We start from the raw sequence: 15,116 nt of genomic DNA, 5'->3' as shown, positions 1-15,116 counted from the left end.
CGCCGGTTCTGAAACCAGATAGTCACTTGTCTCTCTGTCAGGTTTGTCTGCGCAGATATTCTCCTCCTTTTGTCCTTGGTGATGAATTTATTGGCGCCGTACTCCCTCTCCAACTCCTTCAGTTGCACCTTAGTGTATGGCACGCGCTTCTTTCTCCCTCGGCGAATTGAGCTGTCTCCACCTGATATCGTGTCTGTCAAGGGAAAATACACATTTGAATTGTGTTTTCGACTGAAACAAGAAATAATGTCCTTTTAAACAACATAGATTTTTTTTCATGCGCATAATTAAATAGAACCAGTGAGAAATAAGTCTCCATACATTTGATTTTTACATTTACATATTTTTGCATTCACACCAGCACATTCCCATGCACGTTGAATATTTATGTGTCAAAAAAACCCCATGAAAACTACCTTGTAAGGAGGATTTCCACAGAGGGTTTGACTGTGGCTGCTCCTTGGCGCAGTAAACTTGACCACTCCAGCCATTAGTGATGGCCCATGGCTGGTAGGGCTCCATGGGCAGCAGAGACTCATGTCGGGGCTCAGAGGGAGCACTCAGGGCAGGTACCACAGGGACGTCCAGGTAGCTGGGCTGGTAAGGACCTGAGGAATAACCCTGATAAAACGCAAATTCCTTAGCCCTGGTTGAAAACTCTTCACCAGACACGGGTGAGTCCATGTATTTATCGCTGTATCCAGAGGGTTGCGCGCACGCCTTGACGCTGCCGTGTGACATCCTGCACGGGTAATAACTGCTGCCAAAGTATCCATAAGGCAAAGACGCATTTGGAGAGCTCTGAGTGGCAGAACAGGGGCTGCATTGTTTGCCAGGCTCCCCCATGCCAGACACTGGCACCTCACTTGCTGTGTAAGTGGTGCTGGGAGCCAGCGAGGTTGGATGCGCTAACAAATTCCTGCACTGGTTTGCAGCAAAATTCCCTCCAGTGAATCCCTCCATGTTCTTGCTTCTTTCATCCAGGCCGCTGTCGTAGAGGAACATCACCGGGTCGATCCAGTGCGAGTGGAGGAGTAATGACGCGGTCATAGCATGCCCTACATCGAGACGACCAGCTCTTTTTCAAAATCCACTCAACTGAGCTGAGACAGGGACTCCGGCTGAGTAACGATACCAGCACGCCTGAGTACAGAAAGATCGCGAGGTTATTGGCCAGGGCCAAGCACGTGATATGCAAAAGAGCTGATTAACGTCGAGACATCAGATAAGGCAGATCGAGCTGTATATTTGTGAGGATGTACTGAACGTCAGGAGTTCCTTGTTTAATGCCAACGGGTCAGAATAGTCTGTTTTTCCAAATAAAGTAAAACTTGGATCTCAAACATGAATGTAACTTCATTCAAAGACAATCGTGCCTATTGCACAGTAACACTACAACATTGTTATTTCATTTATTTTATGCCATAGATGGTGCGAAAATGTTATGATTTGTGCGCAGTTTCAGGCGCATAATTTTTGTATGATTGAATTGGTGCGTAATTACGCGTGCCATTTTGGTTTCTCTCTCTGAGGGCGAAACAAAACTGGCAATTTTTTCAAACTTATTGTACGCAAACAGATAAAACATACATATTTACACAAATAATTGTGTTTTAGAGACATTTGACAAGAATTATATAAAAACATTAGCTTAAATCAGTTCATGTTTGCCACTGCGCCGGGGTAAAGTAGACACAAGTTAAGTGTCCACAAAATACCAAATAAATGCTGCGTTTGGCTACACTCTTTCTCGGTAAGACGCGGCTGGAGGCCAAGGTCAAGTTGAAGGTTCCAGTCTGGCCACATGAGACTCTTTACAGCATGAAACCTGAAGAGAAATGCCCACTGGAAGCTGAACAAGAAAACTTAATTCAACAAAAGCTCGTGCTCTTTTTTTAAAGAGAGATGCATTTCATTGTTCACTTCTCTGCCTTAATTCCTGTCAGCTTTTGGCTATAATAAAACAAAAATATATTGGTACTACATTTTAATAAATAGCCCGTATTACTATTAAAGTTGATAACATTTTCCTTCCTAAAAAAATTTAAAGGTGGCGTGTTGGAAAACTGACCGTCAGCATGGGTACATGTTTTTGCATTCGGCGTAAAATGGCTCCACAGGTGGTCTGTTGTTTTCCTAAGCAGAGCTTAAAGCAGTTTTGCATTTTGGCACATGTACCATGTTGACACAATTTCTTCACAAGCAAAAGAGAGTATTACACTTATTAAATTAAATGTTGTTTTTGGTTCAGCCCACATTTGGCACTGAAACTAAATATGGACGTGACGGTCAACATTGGTGTCAAAGTAAATACGGGTTTCATCGTAGCGTTCGTTTTTGTTTTAAATTTCTGAGGTGGGACCACAGACGCAGAACAGAGTGTACCCTTCCAAAATGTGAGCACCTTTTTATTTTTAATAGACTTTTCCCACCTTTTGAGGCTGTAAATCTTTATGGCCCAAGTTCATAGCTCATAGCAGAGAGAGCAGCAGTGAACATTTCAGGAGGAAAACATCATGTTTTATGTCGCTCAAAAAGTCAAAGTCTGGTTCAATAAAAAAAAAAAAAAAAAAAATCTCTTCTTGTTGGATGGCATTGTCATGATACCAAACTCGAAATAACCATGTCTCCACGCTGGATTAAACTACACTACATTTCTGAATAGAAAATCTGTCTGTTTTCTGAAAGTTGTCTGAAACAAACTGCGCGATGTTAGGACAGGAATAATCTCAGCCATGTTGTTCACACATCAGAGGAAGGCTTTCTAGGCTAAATAAATTACACTGCAACTGCTGCTGTGACACAACATGAACAACCAAAGAAGATGCTCAAAAACGCTGATCCGTATTCTCAAACAAGGTGTTGAAAAAGAGGCATCTCTTTGCAGCGTTTTTTTCCTCACACAATATTAACCACATATTGACCACACGAATATACAACAGACACACATCCCTCATGCACGTCACAATATATAAAATGAAGTCCTACTTTGTGTAATTTTTATCTGGGAAAAAACGTGTATTTAGTGTGGATGGACAGTTAGTGCGTAAAAATAATCAGCTAATCCAAAACCCTTTCAGCTTAATTCACTGCAACACGAAAATAGTATTTTAAATGCAAGTCCGGAGCTGCAAAGTCAAATTCTAAAAATGTAAATGATGTAAATAAAGAAATGCCTATATTCAATATATTGAATAAGGTATTTTGCGTATTAAATGAAATTTCTTAAATTTAAGGCTGCTTGATATTGTCATTATATTTTATTATATGTAGATTCGTAACTTTAAATGTTTGCAGATCGTGCAACTGTCGTTTGTTCCTTTTCTCTAACAATGCATTCAACAGCAGCCTTTTACAGCTGACAAGGAGCCACATTAAACCACAGAGATTCAGAGTAGCTTGGATCTTTACGAGTCTTTGCTTTGAAAGCAAGAGGAGTAAAAAACGATTGTAGCAGTAATCTATTATTAGGATTAGAAAAAAGTGGATCAAGAATACAGCGATATAAAGGTAAGATTAATCAAAGGCAGGATAGCCTAAAGCACCGTCACGTTTTCTCTATTTTTGTAGGCGCAACATGAGGAATTGAACGAGTTTTATTTTTCATGCTGTTGCAGCATATACTTTGGTTTCAATATCAAAAGCAAAAAAAAACAGACAAAGGTCAATGACAACCTATGCAGGAGGTCTAGGACGCAGCGCTCCAGCAGGAACCCCTAGCAGAGTGTGTGTGTGTGTGTGTGTGTGTGTGTGTGTGTGTGTGTGTGTGTGTGTGTCTGCTGGAGGCCTGAGACCAAAGCTGCTCTGTTTGCAGGAACTATCAGCGACATGACAGCACAGCTCTTAGCCTACAGTGCTTAATGGACTTTTTATGAGTTTGTCTTGTGATCGCATGACCTCTGGCACCTTGGCCCCTCAGTGGCTCTTGGCAAACTAGATCAGAAACATGCCGCGCTCCTGATCCGGACTAAGTGGAGGAGAGAACAGAACCAGATCCCAGAAACTGCAGATCTACCGAGGAAGGCCTGAATTACTCACAACTTTGTTTTAGAGATTTGGAGAAGGCGACATGCAATAAAATCACACATTGAGACGCTATTAGAGGGTAATTTTGCACCAGGGTGAGATTTTTGTGGATAATTGTAGCGACTAAAAAAGTCGATGCATCATTTGTGCTAGAACAGTTGGGCCTCATGTTTTCCACCCAGCGCCCCACAACAGCATGTGCTCTGCAGTCAGGCTGATGCACGAAGATGTCTGTTTGACTTTGGATATAGTCACAATGGTTGAAAAAAAACAAAAACATTTGAGAGCTATCAAACTTAAGTACTCACAGACATGGCGCGTTAATTGTACACTGTGTGCCTAAAAACAAGGAATTCAGAATTTAAATCGCCATTTTCATCCCGAGAGTTAATAAGCTCCGTCCGGATGTTTGGCTGCTTTGCATGCAAGTTGTAAACACCTCAATTCCGTTTTTTAATGCTGCATTCATGCACGGATCTTCTTTCTAAATATATTGGAGTTCTTAAAGGGACAACACACTGTTGCCTTCAACTTAAATAAACCAGGAGCATGTACTTTTAGGATGTTTTGTAAAAACAAACAAACAAACAAACAAAAAAAAACAGATGATAGGCCTACTTCAGTTAAAGTTATCACAATTAAAAATAAAAAAGCAGATTAAATTAAGGCAGGTGTAAAATAATTATTCAGAAGTTCAAGACATCACAGTCTGTCTTTATTTTCTAGCAGGATATGATATTACAATCTTACCCCTAAGTAACAATGTCAAGAAAATAACCCCAAGAAAAGAAAAAAACAAATTAAAAATAATCGATAAATATGTGAAGACTAAACTGTATTTTGCAGTTGTTTAGCCGTAACAAAGAGATGAGATGTCTTAACACCAGATTCCCACCAAACTGTTCAGATATTCAGATCCTTCACTGATAGACAATGTTTTTAATCTCATAGATCTGAAAATTCTTCCACCTCTAGAACTGAAAGGAGTGTAGCATTAAAGGAATCACACAGGAAACATGATTTCCTATAGAAGAGAAGTGCACACATGATCTGTCACGCTGTGTTGGAGCTCTGTAGGCCTCATATCTTTTACAAGTTTAAAAAAATAAAGAACACAGTCCTCAGGGTGAAATGCACCCTAACTACGCTATGTTAGTCCTGTGCAGGGATGGGCCTGGCACGGCTGTGGACGGGGTGGAGGCTAGTATTACTGGCCCTCCTCCTCACGCAAGAATTGGAACACGGAGGAGAAATCTTTAGCAGCGTAGCCGCGTGCGCACATCATACGGTAGATCTGATGAGCTAGAGAGCCGAGAGGGACCGGAGTCTTTGTGTTGGTGGCTGTGTTCTGTGCAAGGCCTAGATCCTGAAAAAGAAAAGCAAACAGACATAAGAAAAACCAACAGGGCTGAAAATTAAACCAAAACCACCAGTCCACATACCGCAGAGAACTTTTCTTTATGTTGCAGTAATATGGGCTTGATTCCCTTTTAAGAGGGATGTAAACTCAACAGTGCACTGCATCATTTCATGTGGTCTGACCTAAGATAGAAATCTTTATAACAGTGTAACTTCATCCCTGTCAGACACACCACATGTTGGACTGAAATGACTCCCTGACTGTACAGTAAACCTTTTTCATTCACAGTAGTTTCTTTATTGAGAAAAATCCCTTAGCCAAAACATGATAACATTATATGCATTGTCTTTCATGAACTATTGGTCCTTTTCCACACTCATTTTCAGGATTAAGTAACTGTAACCAGATCTATCTGCTTCATTTCATCAGAAGCGCACAAGTAAAGCCTACAACTGTAATAGTTCTATAAACATGAATGTTTAAATGTAACTATAGACCCAGTGACAGGTAATACATGTTATCAAACTGACCTTGGCCATGAGCTGTGTGCCAAAGCCTCCCTGGTAGTTATTCCCAGAGGGGACCCCCTCCATGACTCCAGGCACAGGGTTGTAGGTGTCACTGGACCAGCACCGACCTGAACTCATATTCAGGATCTTGGCCAACAGTTTTGGATCAAGACCAAGTCTGTGAACGAATACAAATTTCACCAACACAAAATGTATTATTTCATAAGAAATAAAATGCAGCTGCTATCATGATTTAAAGCTCTTGTGAGAAACTTCCCGTCTATGTCGATTTTGGCGCCTCCTGTGGACATAAAAGCACCTCTTAAATCTTTTTACTGATTTTGACCAAGCGGCAAACTCCGGCTGCAAGAATTGAAGCCAATACAGAAGTTTTAAAACAAGGTTCCTCGAGTGTCTGCTTGAGGCTGGCTCTGGAAGTACCAGAAAACCACATACACACCAATTTAAAAAAAGCTGACCTTTACATCAGAAATAAACATGTTTACAGCCTGGTACAACAAAATGAGTTTAGTCTGAAGAGCTAATTTCTCTATCAGCACACAGTACGAGGGTGAATTTTTTCATAACGTGGCAGTTTTGAAGATATAAAGATTACGAGTTTTCTATTATGAGACACAGCTGACTTGATTGACAGGTGCGAACACTGTAGCTGTTGATGAGGAGGCTCAAAGCCCGCATCTTTACCTCACACTAGCTTGACCAAAGTTAGGTTAAGTTCAGCATTTCAAATATGGCTCCCGCCAATGACCAGCTTCAAAACAGCATTCAAGAACAGATGGGTGGCGTCATGAATACCATGTCCATTTTTTAATACAGTCTATGATTTTGACCTGTACATGTGTAAGTTGTGTTGTCTGACAAAGAACAATCTCATGATGCTCATAAAGAAGCATCACTGCTAATTTCAAACTGTTTTATAACTGGCTAAAAAGTCCTCACTAGAGCTTTAATGTAATGTATTTACTGTTATTCGTTACAAAGTGTGTATTCACCTGATTCCCAAGTTCATCGTCTCTGACGTCCCGATCATTCCAATAGCTAAAAGCATGTTGTTACAAATCTTAGCAGCCTATAATGGGAAATATTGAGCTCAATAAGTTGCAAACCACACAAAGCATCTACATACTTTTAACTCAAGTTATCTTGGTAAAAATGGTAACATAAAAGTAAGTGCAGAATACAAAATATGTTCTCTCACCTGTCCAGTTCCAACCTGACCACAGTACACCACATTAGCTCCCATGCAATTCAGAAGTTCTTGGGCCGCAGTAAATTCCTCTTCTGCTCCTCCCACCATAAAAGTCAGCTTACCCGAACTGGCAGCACCAACACCTGGGAATGTGAAATCAGGCTTACATACAAGGAACCATATGAAAGCACAGATGTCAGCTATACAGGTGGGTTTTTTTTTTCCAAGGAGAAAGTGTAATTGTTGTATTGTTGTCAAAGTGGCAGAAATCTCCATTACCCTTAATTCATTCCCTGTCAGGTCTCTGTCTGACAGATACTTACATTATCAAAGTTTTGGAAAATACACGTCATGTCTATTTTTGTTTTTATTTCAATGTTGTTGTAGTTGAAAAAAGTCTACAGAGGTCTGTTTACACCAGCAGTAAGGAACCTTGGACTTGCTCAATAAACAAAGCCAAAAGGTAATTTTGATGTGTAAACATCAACAAATAACACAGTAATATATCAAAATGAAAGTGATGTAAAATAAATCAACAACAGTGAATCAAGTATATAAAAGATGATGGATAAAAATGTCATTGAATTAAAGTTTAGAACAAGAACAATCACGCACAATCTGCTCAAAGCCAAACACACTTTTAGAAAAAGTTTGGTTAGCCTGTGTCTTGATTTAGGAACAGCTATTTTATGATCAATTTGTACATTTGATGGTGCATTCAGGTTCATATGGGGTTAAACTCACAGCTATATACAACCAGGTGTGAGCCACATGGGTGCCAAGAAATCAACCAACAAAGTCTTATAATTAATCCTAAAGTTTACAGGAAGCCAATGGAAAGAGGCCAAGATGGGTGTAATGTTTTCCCCTCCCTCGTGCCTGTGAGAAGTGGAGCCAGCAGCATTTGAAGCTAACTGGAATATAAGATGACTGTGCTGCTAATGCTACGTGGGAGTTGCCGTGGTTGGGCTCAAAGTCAAAAGCATCAGAATTCATGCAGAGTTGAGTCGCAAAAAGAAATATTCACTTTTAAAAGGCAACAAATGAGTGTAACACTGAGATGACTACTATTACCACAAACCATGTTTCTGCGTAGTTTGCTGGAACGTTTCCCTATTATCTGTTAGTTTGAGCACATTAGAGGACATCGCAGACAGGCAGTCATAAAATCAGAAGGGTTAAGTTAGATATCCAACACTAAATATGGTAGTGAATGAATCATGGAGAGGACATACAGCATGGAAGAAAATTATTCAACTCACTGTAGAAGTTTAAGCGGTTAGTTTAACTAGAAGAATAATATTTACAATTTATCAAGCATCATTAACAAGCTTATTATTAAGTACAAAATGAAAAATTGGCAGTTGTTTCAGCTCGTTCTTAATTTTATTTCATTCAGACCATGAAAGAACTGTTAGACACATGCTGACTCAATTACCTCCCCGTCAGCATGTGTGCTTTTACGTACGAGTTTTAACCAAACTGGATTAAACAGTCCCTTACAACTCTACCCCTTTTGATTCTTGTCACTGCACTATACAGAGAAAAGGTTCCTTTAAGAAATGAAGCCTGGTGATTTGACCTGATGCATCAAAGTATGACGTATATATTTCCATTTGCTCCAATTAAACTGCGGGGGCCACACAGACACAAAGAGTTTCAAGTTCAAGGCAGAGCGCTGAACAACTTTAATCCATGTGCATTATAACAGGTCGGAAGCACATCAATCATTACTTATCTGTGTGTGTGTGTGTGTGTGTGTGTGTGTGTGTGTGTGTGTGTGTGTGTGTGTGTGTGTGTGTGTGTGTGTGTGTGTGTGTGTGTGTGTGTGTGTGTGTGTGTGTGTGTGTGTGTGTGTGTGTGTGTGTGTGTGAGAAAAGTCTCAGAGCACACACTTTCCTAGTAGAAACACTTTAGCCGACAAAACAAGCCCCTCACTTTCTTCCTTTGAGGAGAAATTCACACATGCAACAGTCTTTCTTCCTGCTTTTTCTGGGGTGGGCTGCATGTGTCAACAAAAACAGCTAAAAATTAATTAATTTTTCTTGCAAGCCCCCTGACAGCATTTGTGCTAGGGTGAGCCGTGACAGGTAATATTTGATACAATTCATTCAAGCACCGTGGACATGGTGATGATATTCGAAATATGCTCTCAGAACTAAAACAGATTGGGAATATGTAACAGGATGAGTATGTAACATAAAAAACACTGACGATGAAGTAGGATACAATAGCTTAGGTGTATGTTGCCTTTATGTTGTGCAAACTTTTGATGTCATTTTCTACTCCTGAAAAACAAAATTTCTAATTTAAAGAAATGTTCAGTGCATATTTGACAGAGGCTGTAGATACTGGCTGTGCTTTTAATCCCCAGCACCAGCAACAATATTGGATTTTCCAACAAGACCCATGTGCAGAAATACAGGTTTCCATTAAAAGGTCATTCTGACATGACAAAGGGCAGATGCAATATTTTGACAGGATGTTGCAATGAAAATAAGACTCCTCCCCCTGCATGTCACATGAAAGATACAGTATCTATAACACCATATATATCAGAACTTTCACAAACAAACAGAGTGGATTGTAGAATTTATCTTTCGGACAAATCTGAAAAATCAATTAGACAAGTTTCTCTTTTTTTAAGTTTTGGGACTTTTCTGTCTTTTTCTTTTCTAACTGTCTCTCTCTCCACACACACCAAATTATCCATTTGGATTCAAATGTTACGAAGGGCCTTGGAAACTCCTCTTTTCCCCAGTTTCTGGCTTAAACTAAGCAGTTATGAAAATTGACACATTAATTATTCTATCATAAAAATAAACTTTTATCTAATCTTTGCGAGATAAGTTGGTTGAAATTGATGTATTTCTATTAAAGCTGTCAACAGATTTATTTTACGAATTGCAGAACTGCCATAGTTAACTCATGATTTATTACAAATGAGTTGTTAATTGAATCACACATTTTAATATTTCTTCTAAATGTACCTTAAAGGGATATTATTCAAGTTTTGTTAAACTCTTATAAAGATGGGAGAGGAAAAATATGATTGCTTTCGGCAATTATTAAACTAATCAAAAAAACAATGCAAATACTCTCCAGAAAATTCTCCAGATTAACACCCAAGATACTGCATGCTGAAAGCGTAATCAGAATCAGAAATACCTTATTTATCCCAGTGGCGAAACTCAGTCATTAACACGTAACATGGCCAACTCAAGCCAAACAATTAAAAGCTGATGGGCATATGGACCTGATTGTAACATTGCTTAGAAATACTACATGTGTCTAACGTTGCTTGGGGGAAAATAAAGCCACTCCGGGTAGTTTACAACAGAGATAGATGGACATGTTTGGTGAGGAAGAGGAGGGCTCTCTGCATGGGGCGGCAGTAGCTCAGTCCATACGGACATGGCTTGGGAACCGAAAGGTCACCAGTTCAAGTCCCAGTATGGACGAAGTTTGGCAAGTGGACTGGTGGCTGGAGAGGTGCTGGTTCACTTGCCTGGGCGCTGCCGAGGTGCCCTTTAGCAAGGCAATGAACCCCCAACTGCATGGGTGCCCTGGTTGACGGCAGTATCCTCACTCTGACATCTCTCACAAAGTGCATGTCCACTACATGTGTGTGTCTGTGCATGATTGTATGTATTTATACACCAAAAAACTGTGCGTGTAGCATGACCGAAAAAAACAACACGTGTGAAAAATTGAATCTTCCCCCTGGGGATTAATAAAGTAAATTTCTTCTTCTTCATCAGCTCTGTGATTGGCCAGTAAGTTGTAAGTGAGACTCAACCTTCTCTAGTGGTTACTCAGTTCACATCAACAGTAAATGCAAATAACTTTAAGCATGAACCCGCACCCACACAATGTTATAGTATATTCAGCGACATTAAGCATACAGTTTAAGGTAAACTGAAACGATGATCTCCTCTTTAAACCACTTTAGAAGATAAACACTTTAAAGTGTGTTTTAAGGTCAATATGACCTTGCCATGAAAATAAAGGCAGTTTAATCATTCAAAAGGGATCCCTGGAATTTTTTCATGGTTTTCAAACACTTTAAACAAGCTTCAGGCACCTGTCAGTATCATTTAAACCAATTCACAGACTTCTGTTTTAGCAAAATAAAAGACTTAATATTTTCTATAGTTCAAGGCATTAAAGAAGTAACCTATGTACTATACAATAATAGTGCTGTATAAAATTACTGGAATTTTACTTTTATGCATTTATCAAAAAAATAAAATAACCATCATAATTAAGACTGTGATTAGTTTCTGTGACACGTCAGGCAGCCAAGTCTATGCAATAAAGATGAGATGTGGTGTATATTTTTTTTCTTTCAATGTGATCCCGACTTTCATGAACAGAGGGTTGCAAGAAAGTTCCATGCCTGTCAGGGAGAGACCATTGAGACCATGGTAACACTAACTCACACCTGAACATGAGAGATAGAGAAACATTGTGCTTCTGATCACTATCTTCCGAAATCGCAACCCTAACCCCTAACTACAAAGAAATAGCAACAACGTAGTGATTACACAGTTAAATACAGCTGATATCTTTATGTGCAAAAAGCTTCAACGTTCTGGACCTTAGTGGCATCAAAGGTGTTTACAGCTTTTCTTTACCAAGCTGTGTATTAAAAATATCAACCTCTACACGTAAATTATCATTTCACATTTTAGCCTCTCGGTGTCCTATAAAGTTCTTTCCTTCACAGCTTGTAACCCCCAATCTTTTGTTAATGTTTTAGGACATCCATGATTCATGTGGGTGACCTCTTCAGAGCGATGATAGGATAAGTGAAGAGAGACAGGCAATGTTGGGAGCAGAGAGGGGGAAAGACATGCAGGACATGGTCGCGGCCTGGAGTCAAACCGGCGACCTCTGCGAAGAGGACTATAGCCTCAGTATGTGGGGCGCTTAGACCGCGAGGCCACCAGCGCCCCATTCTTTATTTCTCATGGGAGCAGGCCGAAGTTCATAATCACAAAACGTGTGCAAATCAACAAAATGAGCGGCGTTAAAAAGAACTTCCGTTCATGCATTATTACTACGTTAACTTGACTGCCCTAATAGCGTTATCTGAACACAGAAAGAATACTTTCAAAAAGTAGTCAAAAATAGTTAGAGAGCAGTTATAGTATCCAGAGTGACCAAAGAGTTGATTCTACACTTTTCAAAATATTGATACTTTTACTTATTGTAGTTTTAAATGTGTGACATACCTCCTGATACAGGTGCATCCATAAATACTGCCCCCATTTTCTCTGCAGCAGCAGCCATCTCTTTGGAAACAGATGGGTCAATGGTGCTGGAGTCGATGAGCAGGGAGCCTTTCTTCACCTTTCTGTTAAGAAATGTACACAGTTCAGAGTCTGACCTAAATCCATCAGATAACATAATATGAGAGAAAAAAAGGCTTACTTGAGAATGCCATTGGGTCCAGTATACACATCGATGACATTGGGACTAGAGGGGAGCATGGTTATAATGCGATCAGCCTTGTCTGCTACCTCAGCAGGGTTATCCATAATCTTCAAAAGAAAGAAACACTGTGAGGAGTCGAGTCAATGAAAAGTGCTTTAACATCAAAAGGCTGTACATTTAACACTCTTACCTGAGCTCCCAGCTCCTGCAGCTCCTTGCAGGACTCCGGGAACACATCCGTAGCAATGACTGGGTAGCCGTGCTTTAGCAAGTTCTTTGCCATAGGGTTTCCCATATTACCCAGTCCAACAAACCCCACCTGAGTCTTTGAGGCCATAGACCTTGTGGAGACTACAAAAAAACAGCCAGTCAACCAAATGATAAGAAATTATATCTACTCTCAAAGATAAGAATGCTTGTTTGCTGGACATTTATCGAAATATGAAGTTGATTCACACTTTTTAAGATGTGGTGAATTTTTTGAGGTCCAAGTTTTAATTTCTTATAGGTACTTTATTATTATATATGGAGCCTTCTGTGCAAATGTCATCACATCTATCAGTTTTTCTATCATATGTTTGTAGCATTTTCAGTTGTTGTATCTTACATTTGTTGTAAGCACAAACTAGAGGGGACTGTGATGTACTGAGACCAAAAACCAAATTCAGCCAAATGGTAAAGTCTGTCAGAGGCACACAGTCCTGGAATAAACTACCAGCGCGCATTAGGGAGCTTTAGAACTACTTTACCTTTAAAAAAACAGTTAATCATTAAAAACAAAGCAGTCATGTACTCATGAATAATCTGTTTTCTCACTTGATGCCCGTTCCTGGGGGCCTTGGCCTCACCTTCCACCCTGTTTTTATAATGTCATAAACGTTTCGTATGTAAAATCTAGCTATTGGGCTAATTCCGGCATATTTACATTGAGGCATACTGTTGAAGTGTTGATTAATGTGCATTGTCCTAATCAAATAAACTCAAATTAAATTAAATTGCATATCCAGTTGCTGTATTCTCGGTTTGTTGCATTTTTCTATTCTTGTGTTTCATGTTTGTTGCATTTTTCTGTTCCTGTGTTTCATGTTTGTTGCATTTTTAGTTTTGTGTTTCATGTATATTTTGTATGTTATGTTTGTTTTATGTGGACCTCAGGAAGAGCAGCTGCTGGTTTAGTGGCAGCTAATGGGGATCTGAATAAAGCATCCAAGCCTTCCAACCTGTTTCAGTATTTACTTAGCTACTGCTTGATGACAGACGCTCTGTAAAACAATTATTTGTAAGTCCAGAGGGATTAGACATGGACATAACTTTCCCTCCAGGAGTTTATCTCCCCAGTATCAAAGAAAGAAAGGTAAACATACTATAATGCTGTTTAACTGCCGGATATATATCCATATACTGTATCAAATCACAATCACAGCGGCTCAAGGTGAGCGAACAAGATGCTACAATTAAGATTTTGTTGTTATATGGTAACAAAGTACGATGTATATGTTTCTCCTTCAGATGCTCTTCTGGTCTGGTCTAAATAAAGGCCACCACCATCTTTCTACAACTACTGTAACTTGACAAAGTGCACGATGGCTGTCATTACATAATGTACCTTAAACAAAAAGTCAGCGTCCAGAACTCAAGAGCGTTTGCTGACAATGTTTACCCTTCACCATTTTGATGATCTCTGAACGGATTGAATGATAGCAGGTTAGTCAAAGGACCCGTCACGTTAACAGTATGTTATTTTATCAGACAAACTCACTGACCAGTAGATTGAGAGTATAAACCTGCACGAGAAGCTAGCGTAGTTAACTCAAACTTCTCTTCAAACATTTGAGAAAAAGTATGTTTTCATGCCACGGATAGGTTTAAAGTAAGAAACAGAGTTTTAACATGAAGCCGAGCGACGTGCACTGCATGAACATGGTGTCAGTGCATAGTCCTTACCAAACGCAAAGTCAACATTTCTGCAACACCTTCCAACTAGGTATCGAGACCCTCTCAACACAGCGGCCATGCTTCTTTCCTCTGGACTTACGTGTGACGTAAGGAAACGTACATTAATGGCGGCGTTTCCCTCCAATCAAATCACAGACATGCGCAGCACGGCCTCCCACTTTCAGCCACTCAGCTGAAGGGGAGGGTCTTAGATTTCTACATCCTGTAAGGGCTCTGATATTTACAAGAGTACCCTACTGCAGGCAAGATGGCGCCGCCACAACATCCACACCGGAAGTCCATACCGGAAGTCCATACCGGAAGTTACAAAGCTAAAAACGTTGCAATAACACCCACACCGGAAGTCCATACCGAAAGTTACAAAAATAAAAGCCTTGAAAAACAGGAACGTGAACGCAAAATAAAAGCCTTCAAAAACACGTAGGTTTACGCGTAATTCTATGAACTTTTTTGCACTTACATTTTAATCGTATCAGTATTATTGACTAGTTGATTGACTCCAAAAGTGTATAGGCTGTTGAGAATTTACTGTTTTGAGAAGTTACTTAGAAGCCTGCACGAATCACTAAGTTATAGTGTTAACGTCTCAGCCATGCACAGCCTTTTGTTCCGAGTG

General features: G+C 39.8%; 2 protein-coding genes across 2 annotated transcripts in view; both read right to left on the bottom strand.

Annotated features, from left to right (window-relative positions):
• The window catches only part of hoxa13b (homeobox A13b), a 2,283-nt gene extending 958 nt beyond the window's left edge, over positions 1–1,325 (bottom strand). The window contains exons 1-2 of the mRNA XM_034697106.1: positions 417–1,325; positions 1–193 (exon numbers count right to left, since the gene is read on the bottom strand). The exon at positions 1–193 is cut by the window's left edge and continues 958 nt beyond it. Of these exons, the coding sequence (XP_034552997.1) occupies positions 1–193; positions 417–1,050 (827 nt within the window). The 5' untranslated portion in view covers positions 1,051–1,325. The remainder of the gene's footprint in view (positions 194–416) is intronic.
• A 3,386-nt stretch (positions 1,326–4,711) lies between these two features.
• Positions 4,712–14,620, bottom strand: hibadhb (3-hydroxyisobutyrate dehydrogenase b). Its single transcript, XM_034698567.1, has 8 exons — positions 14,489–14,620; positions 12,735–12,895; positions 12,542–12,651; positions 12,343–12,464; positions 7,115–7,248; positions 6,909–6,985; positions 5,917–6,073; positions 4,712–5,392 (listed from the first exon to the last, which is right to left on the bottom strand). The coding sequence occupies exons 1-8, from the start codon at positions 14,556–14,558 to the stop codon at positions 5,234–5,236; spliced, it is 990 nt and encodes a 329-aa protein (XP_034554458.1). The 5' UTR covers positions 14,559–14,620; the 3' UTR covers positions 4,712–5,233.
• Positions 14,621–15,116: the final 496 nt, after the last annotated feature.

The sequence above is a fragment of the Notolabrus celidotus genome, chromosome 12 (assembly GCF_009762535.1).
Source record: "Notolabrus celidotus isolate fNotCel1 chromosome 12, fNotCel1.pri, whole genome shotgun sequence".
NCBI classification, from domain to species: Eukaryota; Metazoa; Chordata; class Actinopteri; order Labriformes; family Labridae; genus Notolabrus; species Notolabrus celidotus.
The sequence above is the reverse complement of the archived record's forward strand: the minus strand, read 5'-3'. Positions and strand labels throughout refer to the sequence as shown.